Source organism: Theropithecus gelada, chromosome 3, assembly GCF_003255815.1.
Source record: "Theropithecus gelada isolate Dixy chromosome 3, Tgel_1.0, whole genome shotgun sequence".
NCBI classification, from domain to species: domain Eukaryota; kingdom Metazoa; phylum Chordata; class Mammalia; order Primates; family Cercopithecidae; genus Theropithecus; species Theropithecus gelada.
In genome coordinates, this window is record NC_037670.1 from 90634735 (window position 1) to 90649257 (window position 14523).

At 41.7% G+C, this 14523-nt stretch overlaps 1 protein-coding gene across 1 annotated transcript in view; it reads left to right on the forward strand.

The window, feature by feature from the left end:
* RAPGEF5 (Rap guanine nucleotide exchange factor 5) overlaps window positions 1-14523 on the forward strand; it is a 242022-nt gene that overhangs the window by 209119 nt on the left and 18380 nt on the right. Inside the window, exons 19-22 of the mRNA XM_025380367.1 lie at window positions 3635-3757; window positions 5410-5588; window positions 10531-10621; window positions 13951-14001. Of these exons, the coding sequence (XP_025236152.1) occupies window positions 3635-3757; window positions 5410-5588; window positions 10531-10621; window positions 13951-14001 (444 nt within the window). The remainder of the gene's footprint in view (window positions 1-3634; window positions 3758-5409; window positions 5589-10530; window positions 10622-13950; window positions 14002-14523) is intronic.

Genomic DNA, 14523 nt, shown 5'->3' on the forward strand with positions numbered 1-14523 from the left:
GATGGCTTGAGCTCAGAAGTTTGAGACCAGCTTAGAAGTTTGCGACCTTGTCTCTACAAAAAAATTTAAAAATTAGCTGGGCATAGTAGTACACACCTGCTGTCCCTAGGTGTGTGCTGAGGTGGGAGGATCTCTTGAGCCCAGGAGGTCGAGGCTGCAATGAGTTGTGATCTCATCATTGCACTCCAGCCTGGGTGACAGGGTAGGACTTTGTCTAAAAAAAAAGAAAAAAAAAGGAATGGTCCTGCTATTCGGAACACACACACCACATAAATGTCAGACTCAAAGCATAATTTTTATGTGTTTATAATGAATGTTAAAAAATTAAATTATTTCTTCCCTTATCCAATGATGTAATTCCCAAGTAACAGTACTTTTACAAATCAAAAAGGGGTCAAGCAATTCAATTCAATCCACTCCCACTTGAGGAATGCTAAACCCTGCCTAAGTGAAACCCTTTCTGAGCCCCTGAAATAAGGGATTTGAGACAAGTGACTCCTTCTCCCATCGAATTTTAATTTCATTTCTTCTTTTTCGGTGAGTATATGGAGATGAGGCTGAGAAATGCATCCTAGGTGGATTTAAGGAGAAAGAGACCTTTGTTTCAGTACGTTTGGTACACCTGGTTCCATTCCCTTGAAGAAAAGCATGGATGATCTGCCTTCTGTGTGTAGAACGAGGTCATGGTGAAGGGGCATCAGCTGCCACTGAAGAGAAAGAGTCTGGAGAAATGTAGAACGCGCACTTTAAGTTACTTTCAGTCCAAAATTTAAGAACACTTATGCCTAAGTGGATGATTTCATTGCTGCTGTGGTTCCTAAAGACTTCAGTCCTGGGGTTGGTTTCTGAATAGCAGGACCAGGCTTCAGATCTGTCATCTAGAAAAAGTGGGCTCTAGCAGATTGCGATTGTGTCTGAAACTCAGAGTCCCCATCTCTTCATGGAGCCATCGCTGGGGTGAGTCTTTCTCACTGGCTCCTGTTGTATGTGTAATTGAGAAACCTGCATACCATGTAGGCTAACCCAAACTACTGATAATAGTTTTACGTCCAGATATATGTCTACTGGAAAGACATTTTATGTAACATTGTCTGCAGGATATTAAGCTACCATGATAATGTTAATCACTTATTACTAGATCTGTGTGTACTGAGTAATTTACATACGGTATCTCATTTAACACTTCTAGTAACCCCAGGAGAGAGGCTGAGTAACCACTCTAGCTTCATACAGCCAAGTAAGGGAGAGTCCTTCGATTTTTAAATGCAATTATATGTTTGACTCTGAAGCCCCTGCATGTTCCTTTCATTTGTACATGCCTTACTTGGACCTTTCCTGTGCTGTCCTTCAGCAGGCCACAAGTCCTGTGTAATTCTGTCAGTGAAACATAACCAACTGGGTGCTGTGCAGCATTCTTTAGTAAAAATGAGATTGATTTTACCGCTCCCCATGAAGGAGGATGATCTGACATGTAGCTACTGTGGGGCTTGTTGTGTAGAGGAAACTTCCACTCTGAATATCTTCCACTCATCCTCTGCCACCCATACGTGGCCTTCTCAGGCAGCTCCCTCCTGTGCATCCCCATGGCTCAATCTACCACTGTCCAGGGCCACATTCAGAAAAGAAGGCAGGCCTCGGCAATGCCTTGATGGAATAAATAGGTGCTGTGAAATATGTTCCAAGAGAAGCCAGACTCCATCCTACCTCAAAAGCTTCCCCCGCCAACTCCCCACACCACCTAAAAGTGTCCTATTGGAATCATAGGTTTAGATATTTCATCACCAAAAGATGTCAGTTAAAATCTAACATTGTGAGGGAAGAATAACAGATGAAAACACCAGTACCTACTATCACTTTCACGTAGATTAATCTTCTTAGAAAACAGGAATTAGAGCACTGAAGGAATGAGATAGAAAAATTTAATGTTCCTTGGCAAGGGCAATGGACAACCTTGAATAAATAGAGTTATTCAACCTTGAATAACTAGAGTTAATAACTCAAGTTGGGTAAGGGACCCAATTAGGGAGAAAATGGGCACAAAAAAACAAGGAGAAATTTCCTGACACCTCTAAATTATTAAGCAGGTATGTGTGTTACTTCCTCACTCTGGGTCTTTCTTTGAAAGTCAGCAGTAGCGTCTGTCTGGTCTTAGCCTATCCAGACCGATCCCTGAGAAACCTCAGCTTTTCCTCCACCTCAACACCTCAAAATTTGTTAGCTGGTTCATTTGGTCATTGCTTTCTGAGCAGCACACTGTGTCCTGCGCTGGGGATACAGAGACAAAGTGAACCTTGACCTGCTGCTGAGAGGACTGAGTCTGTGGGAAAGCTCTGTGAAGATCTTCAGTCATTAGGTTTTTTTTTTTTTTTTTTTTTTGAGATGGAGTCTCGCTCTGTCGCCCAGGCTGGAGTGCAGTGACGCGATCTGGGCTCACTGCAAGCTCTGCCTCCGGGGTTCACGCCATTCTCCTGCCTCAGCCTCCTGAGTAGCTGGGACTACAGGCGCCCGCCACCTCGCCCGGCTAGTTTTTTTGTACTTTTTTTAGTAGAGACAGGGTTTCACCGTGTTAGCCAGGATGGTCTCGATCTCCTGACCTCATGATCCGCCCGTCTCGGCCTCCCAAAGTGCTGGGATTACAAGCTTGAGCCACTGTGCCCGGCCTAGGTTTAAAAAAAAAAAAAAAAAAAAAAATTGGTAAACTTTTCATCAATGTAAAACTTCTAAAATGCAAATAATTTATTTTTCAGTTTAGAAATATGGATTAATATTTGCCAGCTGGAATATTCCCTTTATCCTACTATGCCATTTATTGTTGCAAGGTTCCTTCTGTTTGTTTTAAAGTTATTATTCAAATCTAACCCTTCAAATGGGAGAATTTATATTTTCATTAGAAAACATCAACTATTTTGGAAACATGCCAAATAATCTTTTTAATAACTTTAGTGGTGAAATAGATTGAAAGTTGTGATGGCATCTAATACTTTTATGCCATATCTTAAGGAAATACTGTTACCAGCCTCATAGTGGTTAGGCCCTATTTACATAGGGAAAGTGGTTGATGCTTAAAATAATAATCCACCATGGGATATAAATGAAATAATTTTTATTTCATGTTAAATTTGTTTTTTTACTTTCCATAGGCATTTTAATAAAATGTGTAAATGTGTGTCTGGGATGAGACTTGCTAAACATATTTCCTGTAAACGCCATGTCTGTCTTTATTGAAGTGCACCATGACATTTCTTTTGTTTGTTTTTATACTAACCCTGCTGGCACATTAATTCTTACCAGAAGCCAAAGTGATTTCGGGGCTTTCGCTTTCATTATGCTGTCTGCCAGGGCAGTGTTTTATAATCAGATTTGTGCGTGCATGTGTGCACGTGGGGGCGGGGGAGAGAGATGGGGGAGGAGCGGGCGAACTCACTGAAGTATCATTGATCACGTTCTACTATTTCCAAGACCGTTTCCTAAATTGGCTGTAACTCACCGAAGGCGAACAGACCAGGGAAAATATTAAGTGCACTCAGAAAAGATTACTTTGCTAATCTGGGTTTCTAGTGCCTTTCTACAGCTAGCCAATGCAGTGCAAAACATTTGGGAATTACTGAGGATCTTTTTGCTTCTGTCGGTTTAGAACCCGTTTGCAGAAAATGAGGAATCACAGCAAAGGTCGATGAGGATTTTGGGAATGAACACTTGGGATCTTGCTCTGGAATTAATGAATTTTGATTGGAGTCTATTCAATTCAATTCACGAGGTACGTGAGGAGTGAAAAGATAAAATACAAATGCTGTTTTAACTGTGAATTCTTTGTGCAGAATATCAGTGCATGCGGTGATGAAATTATACTAGAATAACATGGTCCAAAAGATACTTGGGGACTTTAAATATATTGAAAGACTGACTCAAGTCTAAAAAAATCAGAATATGCAAGCATGCTTTTATTTGTTCCAAGTGTGAGCATATGCTTGTGTAATGTATAAATATGCTGTATTTCACGTGTAAAAATATATATATGTGTATTTGGAGATGAGGCTCTAATGGGGTTGATTAACCATTTTGCCTTTGATATTGATAGGTTTATTTTTTCCATGAAGTTTATGATAGTTGTACAAGAATCATATTCATATTTATTTATGTACACACATATGCATCTTTTAACTTAAGAACATTCTACAAGTTTAGACTGCATTGTAAGATTTAAAGTACTTTATTGAATATTTTAGATATATTTCAAGTTTTTATGTCCATCAATTTTTCACTTAAGGACAGATTATGACATGTTTAAAACAATAGATTGGGAGCAAAATGCTACCGACAATTCTTGAGTACATTTGGCCAGAGGAAACGCTCACGGGAATCAAGAGATGAAAAATGGTAGAGGCCTCTGCAACCATATGTTGCATTTGTTTTGCCATGTAGTAAAATTTTTCATTCTGAAGTGGCCTTTCCTTCTAAAGAAGGAACCTCACTCCCAATTTAGAGACCCAAATGTCCTCGTATTTTCTCATTAAACAGATTTCAATATTGTGATCAGAATGTGAGCAAGTAGTGAATTCCTTCAGGCTAAATGACTTGTGTCTTTGGAAATGTTAGTAGACTAGGATATATCCCTGCTTATGCAGTGGAAGAATGTAGATTACCTCTGTAAAACACACACACACGCACACATACACATTTAAAAACAAATCTATTGCTTTGCACATGATCCATCTATATAAATAGTTACTGGTCTTGTTTGCTTTCATAAATTATTAGACCTTGCCCTAATCTCATTCTCTTTCCATTTATGGTTTGACAATGTTTTACATCAGTGGTTTTTCAAGAGCAGATACTCAGACCAGCATCATCAGCGGGACTTGGGTACTTGTTAGAAATGCAGATTTCCGGCCCCACCACACCCCTGCAGGATCAGAGGTTCTAGGGGTGGGATCCAGCAATCTGTGCTTCAGCAGTCCTCCAGGTGATCCTGATTCACACTAAAATTTGAGGACCACTGTCTTAGAGAACAGACCTGTGAGGGTCTGATGTGCACCTTAACAAATACTAGTAGTACTAGTGTTCATTTTCACTTGAATTTTTCAACAGGACAAGGTTCGGAAATTTGGGGATTCCATTTATACTATGATTTAAATTTCAGAATATCTTAGATTTGTATATAAAGATGTCTTCCTTACATTCTGAAAAATCACTTATATAAAACACAAAAATCACAAAAAACATTATTGAATGAGGCACCTCTAAAACGGAGTCATTTTGAATTTAATATATTACTGTTCGCCATATTCTCCGTTAGCATATTAATAATATGGGAGGGACTACCTGAAGTAGCTCTTAAAATTTGACCGAATTTTGTATCAACTATACTTTGCTATAAATAAACCCTGGCATGAATACATTTTCTTTCAGCAAGAGCTGATCTACTTCACATTCAGCAGACAGGGAAGTGGGGAACACACTGCAAACCTCAGCCTTCTGCTCCAGAGATGCAATGAGGTCCAGCTCTGGGTGGCCACGGAGATTCTCCTCTGCAGCCAGCTGGGCAAGCGAGTGCAGCTGGTGAAAAAATTCATCAAAATTGCGGCTCAGTAAGTTTCTAGTGTGAGAAGTGCCATTCCTCTAGTCTCCTTGAGAGAGCGCATTGTTTTTCTTTTTGTCTTATGGTGATAAGGATTGGGATATAAACATGTAATATGGAGTTAAATGACCAAATGGCTGAAAAGGTCCATTTTTGAATATTTATGTCTTTGCATTTCAAGTATTTATACCTTAAAGTAAATGTCAAAATATCAGACAGAAGCACTATGCCCTCTGCCTCAGCACTAATAAGCAGGCAGTACACACATCCTTCATCGTGCAGCTGAACTACAGGGTGCCTGGGTGAGCTACAGGAGGCTAGAAAAAAGGAGATGATGATGTGCAGAAGTGGGAATCATTGCACGTCAGGTGCATTGTAGGACCCGTTCATTGCTCCTTGAGGCCCACAGTATGAACTTTTGAGAACTCGTTCATTCAAAGGCCCTGCACTGGCTGGCCCCACCCCCTGAGCCTCACCCCCGGGTGCACCCCATGCTCTAGCCACTCTAAATGTCTGTCTCTCCCATGAGCACCATCTTCCAAGTGTGAATACTTGTCGGCTTTGCCAAGAATGGCCACTGGCATTCAGCAAATTGCTGCCATTCTTCAAGACCTCAGTCAAGTATTACTTCCTTCCTGAAGTTACCCCTGATTTTCAAATGCAGGGGTACTACTTCCACTACTGCCTCTACTTCCCCTCGCACACATATACTTTTTACCTTATGGAAACTTATTATATTTATTCAATTTATCTGTTTATATAGGATTTCTTCACTAGGCTATGTTCGCTTTCAAAGAACAGGGGATATTTCTTGTCAATCATTATACCTGGGTGCATGGTACAGAAGTTGGTAAATAGCAATGACTCAGTAAATGTTGAATGAAATTTTAGTAACTTGCTAGGAGCATCTCTTAAAATATCAGATTCATATCAAGAGTCTGTTCTTTGGACAGCTCCCCAGCAGAAGCAGGGAGCATGAATCAAAATCTTCGCCAGCTCCTTTTACTTCCTGGGCTTCCAGTTTTATTTCTCCTTTGTCTTCCAAAGTAGTTTTTATATCAAACAGTTTTCAAGTACATGTCAATGCAGCATATTCAGAAAGTATATATCGATCACTTATATGTACAGATGTGTACAAGGTAGTGTGGGGAAATCAGACTGAGTCTACACACAGTTCCTGCCTTTGTGAGGCTTGCAGTGTGTCGGTGGGTAATTCTATACCTCAGCTGGCTCCTGTGCAAAATAGAATGGAGGAATGCCCTAGAAGAAGATCTAAGTCTGTTGAGGGCTTTAGAGGAGTGAGAGCTCATACCCCAAGGGTTTGGGAAGCAGGATGAGGAAAACATTGGTGAAGGAAGTTGTCTTTGCATCTGTTTGAATTCTGGGTGGGAAGTGACAGGTAGGAATTCAAAAGAGCACACTGTCTGTGGGAGGTCGACTCAGTGGAGACAATGAAGCAGAGCCTGTGGTCAGAGACTGATTAAGAGTGGAGGGGGATTTGTAAGGAAATTGTGGGAGAATGATCTGCAAAGACAGATGGGACCAAATTGTAAAAGATCTTGAATTTCAGATTGAAGGGTTTGAACTGAATTGAGAAGGGAGAAGGGATTTTTTTTTAAGTTTTTGGGCAGGAGCCTGTTATGATCAGAGTTATCCTTCAGGAAGGTTGGTCTGAAACTAGCACACTGAACTATAGCATAGAGACCCCAAGAGTAGGATAATTTTTCTTAGGCAAGAGACCATGGAGGTTCCTGACCTGGTATTTTGTGTGACTGGGCATGGAAGGATAGAAAACAAGATATGTCTAAATCTTATTGACTGCTTTTATGGTGAATGCTGTTTTTAAAAAATTTGGCCATTGTGTTCCAAAATGGCTTGTAAAATTCCTAAAGGTGAGGCTTTTTTGGGTAAAACGCTTTCTTATGAATGCTAATTACGTGAATAAGTGGGAAATTAATGTTCCAAGGAGTAAGATGACACCACCCAGCTCAGTTCCCACTATAAGATTATATCTGTCCTCAGGGTATATTCACATCTTCTCCATATGGCCCATGCTCTTGAATGCTTTATGATACTGGTCTCTATCCCTAGCCCATGGAACCGAATGCCAACAGAAAATAAAGTTAAATTCCCTATAATCATGCTAGTAGGAATAACCAAGGGAAAATAGTCATTTCCACAATCATGAAGTGTTTTTCCTGCCTGAGGCATCCTATTTGCATATTCATGTTTCCCCTCCTTCTCACCATCCCCATCCCCCACCTCTGTGGATTGAGTGGATTTTATTTCCTCACACAAAGACAAAAGGAGTGTTTGCTGAACTGGAATGTTTAGTGTCAGACAGTCTGTTCTTATCATGGAATGAATGACCCTCACTCACAGAGGATTCCAGCCTGGAATGGTGTCTCATATTTGCACTGTATCAATTTGTCTTCTCCAGAAATGGTGTCTGTATTAATTCCTTTTTTTCTTAACAGATTTAGATGTTAGTTGTATGTGTGTTTTTGTGGGGGTTTTTTTTCCTTAAAATATGACAAAGAAAGAAAGCTATATGGGCCAGGAAAATTGTTCATGGGGAGCTAAAAGATAAAAAAAGATGGGAATTCTAAGATTTCACTTAGATAGATTAAGCTGAATAAAAAGTAGAATAATAGACATCTTTATAATGAATAATGTTAAAACCATTTCCCAACAAGTTCTTGTTTTCTGCTTCAGCAAATACTGTTTAAAAGGCTTGCTGTGTACTAGGCACCTGGGTGATGGGCAGAATATAAAAAAGATTAGACATGTACTCTAGCCTTAAGGGACCTGCTGTCTAGCAGGGATTGCATAAGCAGTGGGGCCTCCATCATATCCTCAGGTGAAGGGACCCAAGGGTAAGAGAGACTTCCCACTGAGGAGCTTCCCGCAGGGGATGGAGCAGTTCTTACTGACCACAAGAGCCTCTGCAGAGGAGCCTGGTATTTCAGAACATCAACTCAGGAGATGGCACTAACTCAAGTCTGTTCTAGCTGGTGGGAACGTTCAGGGTTGTGAAGAGTCAGAAAAAGTAAAATGAGGGAAGTGAAGAGCAGGAGGAAGGGGAGTCACCATGTGAAAGCAATGATTTTCTCAAATGCAGGTGGGTTTCCCAATCACAGACTGGGAGGTATCTTGTTTTAGTTTATTCATGGAATATACCAAGCGGGGTCTACCCAGGAGAAAGTTGGCAAAAAAGCACATAAGGGGTCGCTTGGATGAAGGTACAGGGCCTCACACTTACTAAGGAACTGCTGGCACAGCCAAAAGCTGAACAGGAGGACCATGAGAGGGACAGACCGTGCCCAGTGGAGGCTCAGCAGCAAGGTGCCCGCAAGATGTGTGCCCACCCCAGATAACCTTCGGCATGAGGTGTGGAGGCAGCACGGCCTTTCCAGGTTCCACTGTTCCTGGGGATGGAACTTCTAGAATGACCCCAGGCCTGAGCCTTCCTTGCTTGGAGCCGTGTGCAGCTGGACTCAGGCAGTACCTAACCTGTGAGGCCAGCTCTGGGCAGGCCAGTTTAGGCGGGGCCTGCCAGAGCACAGCTGCTGTGGGTCTCCCTACTTACTCCACATCTCAGCTCATTCTCCTGATTCTGAACTAGGTGATCTCATACACTGTGTGTACAACTGGGGATCGGTATAGCTTTGGGGGACAGCAGTTCGTAATATGTATCAAGAACCTTTAATGTCTTCACAGCTTTTGACCAATCGTGGAATGACTGGAAGTCTAACGTAATGGGGAGAAAAATCATAAATACAGTAAAAAGTTGTATATACAAGAAATTTATTCCAGCATTCTTTGTAACAGGGAAAATTGAAAATCATTGTCCACAGTAGAGGAATAAGTTCTATAATATGCTCTTTTGATAAAATATTACATAGCTGTTAATGATGATAGTAAATAATCCATAGTATATAACAAAACATGGTATTTAACTGAAGAAGCAGGCAGGATCTACACTATTCCCAGATTCCATGTGAGACATTGGTAGAGAGGTCAGAAGGGATGGTAACTGAGGGAAGCTAAATAAACATCACGAGGCCCCTGATACACACTCTGCTTACTGCTAAGTACTTCATACTTTTTCATAGTAAACGATCAAGGGAGGGTAATTGGGGTAATTTTTTTATTATTTTAAAGCCCTGTCTCAGAGAGGCTGTTTTCTAATGCTCTCCAGATGAAGGTGTGCCTGGAATTCCCAGACTGTTCTGGCCGCCCTGAAATCCCGAGCTCCCCCTGCCTTTCCAAGCCCTCTTAGCTGGCTTTGGAAATTAGTGGAATGTTGACCAGTTAAGTCTCTAGGCATGATTGATGTTATGCAGAGTGGATAGCCTCATGAAGCGAATGGAGCTCAACGTGATCTTAGTTTACATTTCATTTCCTTGTTTAACTGAGAAATGTGGAACAGTATTCCCATTAATATATGCCATATTTAAAATATATACATATTATAGTAGCTATTTTGTTGGTAGCAAAGATGTGTCTAAATCTAATGGGAAGGGGAGCTTAGACCTGTGAGGTGAGAAGGGCTTGTCTGTCAAAACATGAAAAAAGGTGTTTTGATGAAGGAGTCAGGACTAGTAAGCTGTTAAAAGGAGAGTGGGGCATATATAAAGAAACATGAATTTAAAAGAGTGCTCAGTTGAAATTGTAAATGCACACAACATAGGTTAAAAAGGGGGAATATTGTGAAATACCAGGAGGGTGTCAAGAGCACAGATCTTTTCCTTTAGGTAAGGGTGAGCTGTGGTGTTTGGAATCATTTCTTTGGCATTAGAGACAACTGAAGGGCAGTAAGGGGTACGTAGGCCGTAGAGCAGAATTCCTGAGCTCTGTGGCCTAGGAGAGTCTTTTCAGCTTTATCTTTTGTGATTATCTGGGCAAAGAATGTTTCCTCAAAGTATCCTCTACTCTCTCTTATTTTATAGCTGCAAAGCCCAGAGAAACCTGAATTCTTTCTTTGCCATCGTGATGGGTCTCAACACTGCTTCTGTCAGTCGACTGTCACAGACCTGGGAGGTGAGCCTTGGAGTCCCATGGTGGGGGGCACATAAAATGGAAAGAAAGTGATTTACATGGATTAAATGAGATAAGTACCACTAAACTAAAAATGTTTAAAAGTCATGTGTCAAGTTGGTAGGGATCTTTTTGATCAGATGGTCTTTAAATGGTTGTATAATGTGTCCGAACTAGATAAAAATGGTAACATGCTCCCCAGCTAGAATTAGTCTTCTCCTCTGTCCTGCCTGAGAGTGCGGGTGCCATTCCAGGCTGGTCCCCGCAGACTCCCTGCGTGATGATGTGTGCTCAGAAGTGCGTTTGCTGTGATGCTAATGAGTTTAAGCTTCAAGGTCTCTCACTTGCAGGGCCCCTGGCAATGTGTTCACATGGATGATGCATATTTTTGTGAAATTTGCGAAAGCAAAGTAATTTTATATTCTTTTTCTTAAAGAGGATCCACAAAACGTTCTAAAGTGTCAGACCTCCCACATCCTGGCTCTGCACGCTGAAGGCTGTTTGGGTTCTGAGATGCAGAGGCCCACTCAAGTTCGCACGAGGTCTCACGTGTGGACTGCGACATTCCTGTGGGAAGACCTGAAACTGGGGAGCCCCTAAACTTAGCCAGACACGGGTGTAGGGCTCTGCCTCACTCATGGTCCCCTCACCTTCCTTCCTTGGGCTTTTGTTTCCTTCGCTCTCCTTTCCTTCCTGACTGGCTACCTCCCTATGTACCATTTCATCATTGCTCTTTAAGCACGATGCCTCTGCCTCTAGCCTGCGCGTGGCTCACTGTGGTCTCCTCAGCCTCCCTCCCAGTCCTCTCAGATTTAGTTCCTATCACTGACTGTGCCATTCTCTTCATGGTTCCCTACTCAGACTCCTATAAGAGAAAAGCTGATAGGCCAGCTATCTTTTTCTCAGAATAGGTCTCTGGGCAACCTGTGGATTTGCTTTCTTTCAGTCAGGGATCGTACCCTGAAGGAATGCACTGTGCTGACCCAAGGGTCAGAGTCAGTGCTCCTTAAAGGGGCCCAAAAGAAAAGGAATGAAAGCCCTGCCTGCTCTGCTTCAGCAAACAAGACCTTCACACACAAAGCAAGATGAAAGAGATAGGTGACAGATGCCATGGTTCATTAGAGGAGGAGGAAAACAAACGGCTGGCAAGGGTCAGTGGGGAGCAAGTTTGAATTAAACCTTGAATGAAACTGATTTGAAAACATTGAGAGGAGAAATAACTCAATTAGATTCAACCAGCTTATGTTTAATCTGCACACTGACTGCCTGCTACGTGCAGGGCAGTGCATCAGTGCCATGGCAGACAGGGGATGGCTATATGAGAACTGAGCGTGCCTGCGGTGACAGAAGTCTTGGACCAGGGCAGAGCAAGAGGAGGGACTCATTCTGCCGCTGGGTAGCTGAGAAAATTCAAATGAGAAGCCTCAAGCTGCAGCACCTTCCAGGTCCAGCTGGGAGTTACTGGAGTATGGGGATGGGTATCTCAGGCAGAGGTGACCGCAAGATCTCCAGGTCTGATGACTGGGTGAATGGAAAGTGATCACACTTCCAAATAGATAATACAGGAAAAGAAGTAGGTTTAAAGAAATAGATCAGAGGTCAGTAAACTGCTTTGGTAAAGGGCCAGCGAGGAGAAATGTTTAGGCTGTGCAGGCCACATGGTCTCAGTTGCAGCTGCTCAACTCGGCCACTGGAGTGAAACAGCAGCTGTAGCATGTGCACAAATGAAGGGGCATGGCAGCAATCCAATAAAACTTGACGTCCTAAAAGTAGCTCATGGCTAGATTTGTTCCATGGCTGACCTCTGGAAGTAGATCACTTAGTTCAACTTCGGATGTGTTGAATTTGAGGTGCCACTGGGACATTTGTGAGGGATGTCCCACAGACTCAGGTAGGCAGCTCAGAAGAAAGACTGGAATCAGTTGCAAATATCTCTATTTTGTATCTTCTCATTTAATTTGTCCTCTGTTCGTTGCGGGGGTATGTGTGTAGTTTCCAAACAGATTAAACTACTGGTTTGCTTGTGATAAACTGAGTCCAGATCCAAAATTATCACATTGAAAAAAATCTATCTCTAAATAATGTAAAAGTCTAATTATTGTAGGAGTTGTCTCATTGTTTTGATTCATTTTAGAAACCGAAAATCCCTGGCCGGGCGCGGTGGCTCAAGCCTGTAATCCCAGCACTTTGGGAGGCCGAGACGGGCGGATCACGAGGTCAGGAGATCGAGACCATCCCGGCTAACATGGTGAAACCCCGTCTCTACTAAAAAATACAAAAAACTAGCCAGGCGAGGTGGCGGGCGCCTGTAGTCCCAGCTACTCAGGAGGCTGAGGCAGGAGAATGGCGTGAACCCGGGAGGCGGAGCTTGCAGTGAGCTGAGATCCGGCCACTGCACTCCAGCCGGGGCAACAGAGCGAGACTCCGCCTCAAAAAACAAACAAACAAAAAAAGAAACTGAAAATCCCAGAAATATCTTCTTAAGCTTTGTTGTTAGTGTTAATAGCTGGCATTTGTTAAGCACCAGCCAAGGACCGTGTACTTTTCATGAGTGGTCTCTACATCTTCAGCTGAAGAAACAGATCCCAGAGCTTGCTGACTCACACCAAACCACATAGCTAGAAAGGGCAGAGTCAGAGTTCAAACTCAGGCTGCCTTTAAATGTGTGCTGTTTACCACAAATATTACTAAGTCAATATTGAAAGGCACCCAATTTTTTACTTAGCCATGTTAAAGGCAGGCTGGAACATTCCAGGCCCTTCTTCCTTAGGCCTGAATTTTTATTTGGGAGGATGGCCTATGCTTCTATCCCCTGTCACTTTGCATGGTACATGTTATGGTTGGGCTCCTCAGTTCAGTGATTCCACTCATTAAAGTGCAGGCTTCGTCACTTAAGGTCTTCCTGGCCCTTCGCTATTTAGCCCAATACTGTGAAATAAAATTACATCATTTATGCTAAGAATGTCAGCCAACATAATTATTTCCCACTCAGGAAGACTATTAAGAAGATGAGAGCATTTGTCAAAGGTAGGGTATGGAACTGAAATCTAAGTTTTTATTAAATGGACCACCAGTATGTGGAATGTCTAACCAACTAGATTCCTGAATCATGTGGCTGTTATTTTAAGCTGTTTTAAGCAGCATTCCTAAGGAAGATCACATTAAAGGGATGATGAAAATTGTATAATGAGAAGCAATCAGGGTAGAACAGATGATAGAGGTATTTATGTTCAGAAGTGTGGCACAAATAACGTAATGAAAACTCCCTTCGACGCCTCTGAAAATAACCATCTTCTGTGACCTTCTGTTTTTTGTTTGTGTTTGTTTTTTAGAAAATCCCTGGGAAGTTTAAGAAACTTTTCTCTGAACTTGAAAGTTTAACAGTAAGTAGTTGAGCCAAAGGGGACTTATTCTTCAAAATAATCGCTAGAGTCTAGTTTCTTTCTACATTACAGTGGTTGATATTTGTACTCTACCGTGTCAGGTAGCCTACCTAGACTAGTTTACTTGTGTATGAAACTAGTTTTGCTTCTTATGGAGGGAAGCAAGTTGACAGTTAATGCTTCTTCCTCTCCTTCTAAAAAGGTAGTGAAAATAATCTTTTTAGTGTTATTTTTCAGAAGGCAGGCTTTTAAGTATAGTCCATTTCAAAGCCTACAAAATTAATCAGTATAACTAATTTAGCATGCAATTAGTGTCTCGTGCATTATTCTTTTTCCCTTTTCTCCTTTTTACAATTTCTCAGATTGAGATTTTTTTAAATTATAGTTTCTTTTTAGAGTACAATAAAACAGTATTCTCTTGTTTTCTCTGCATTGTCTGTGTGTTACAAGGACAGATTTTCTTGGTAGTGTATCTAACAGGAGACTTTGGGTTAACTCATGACATATATTATGCAGAGGAAA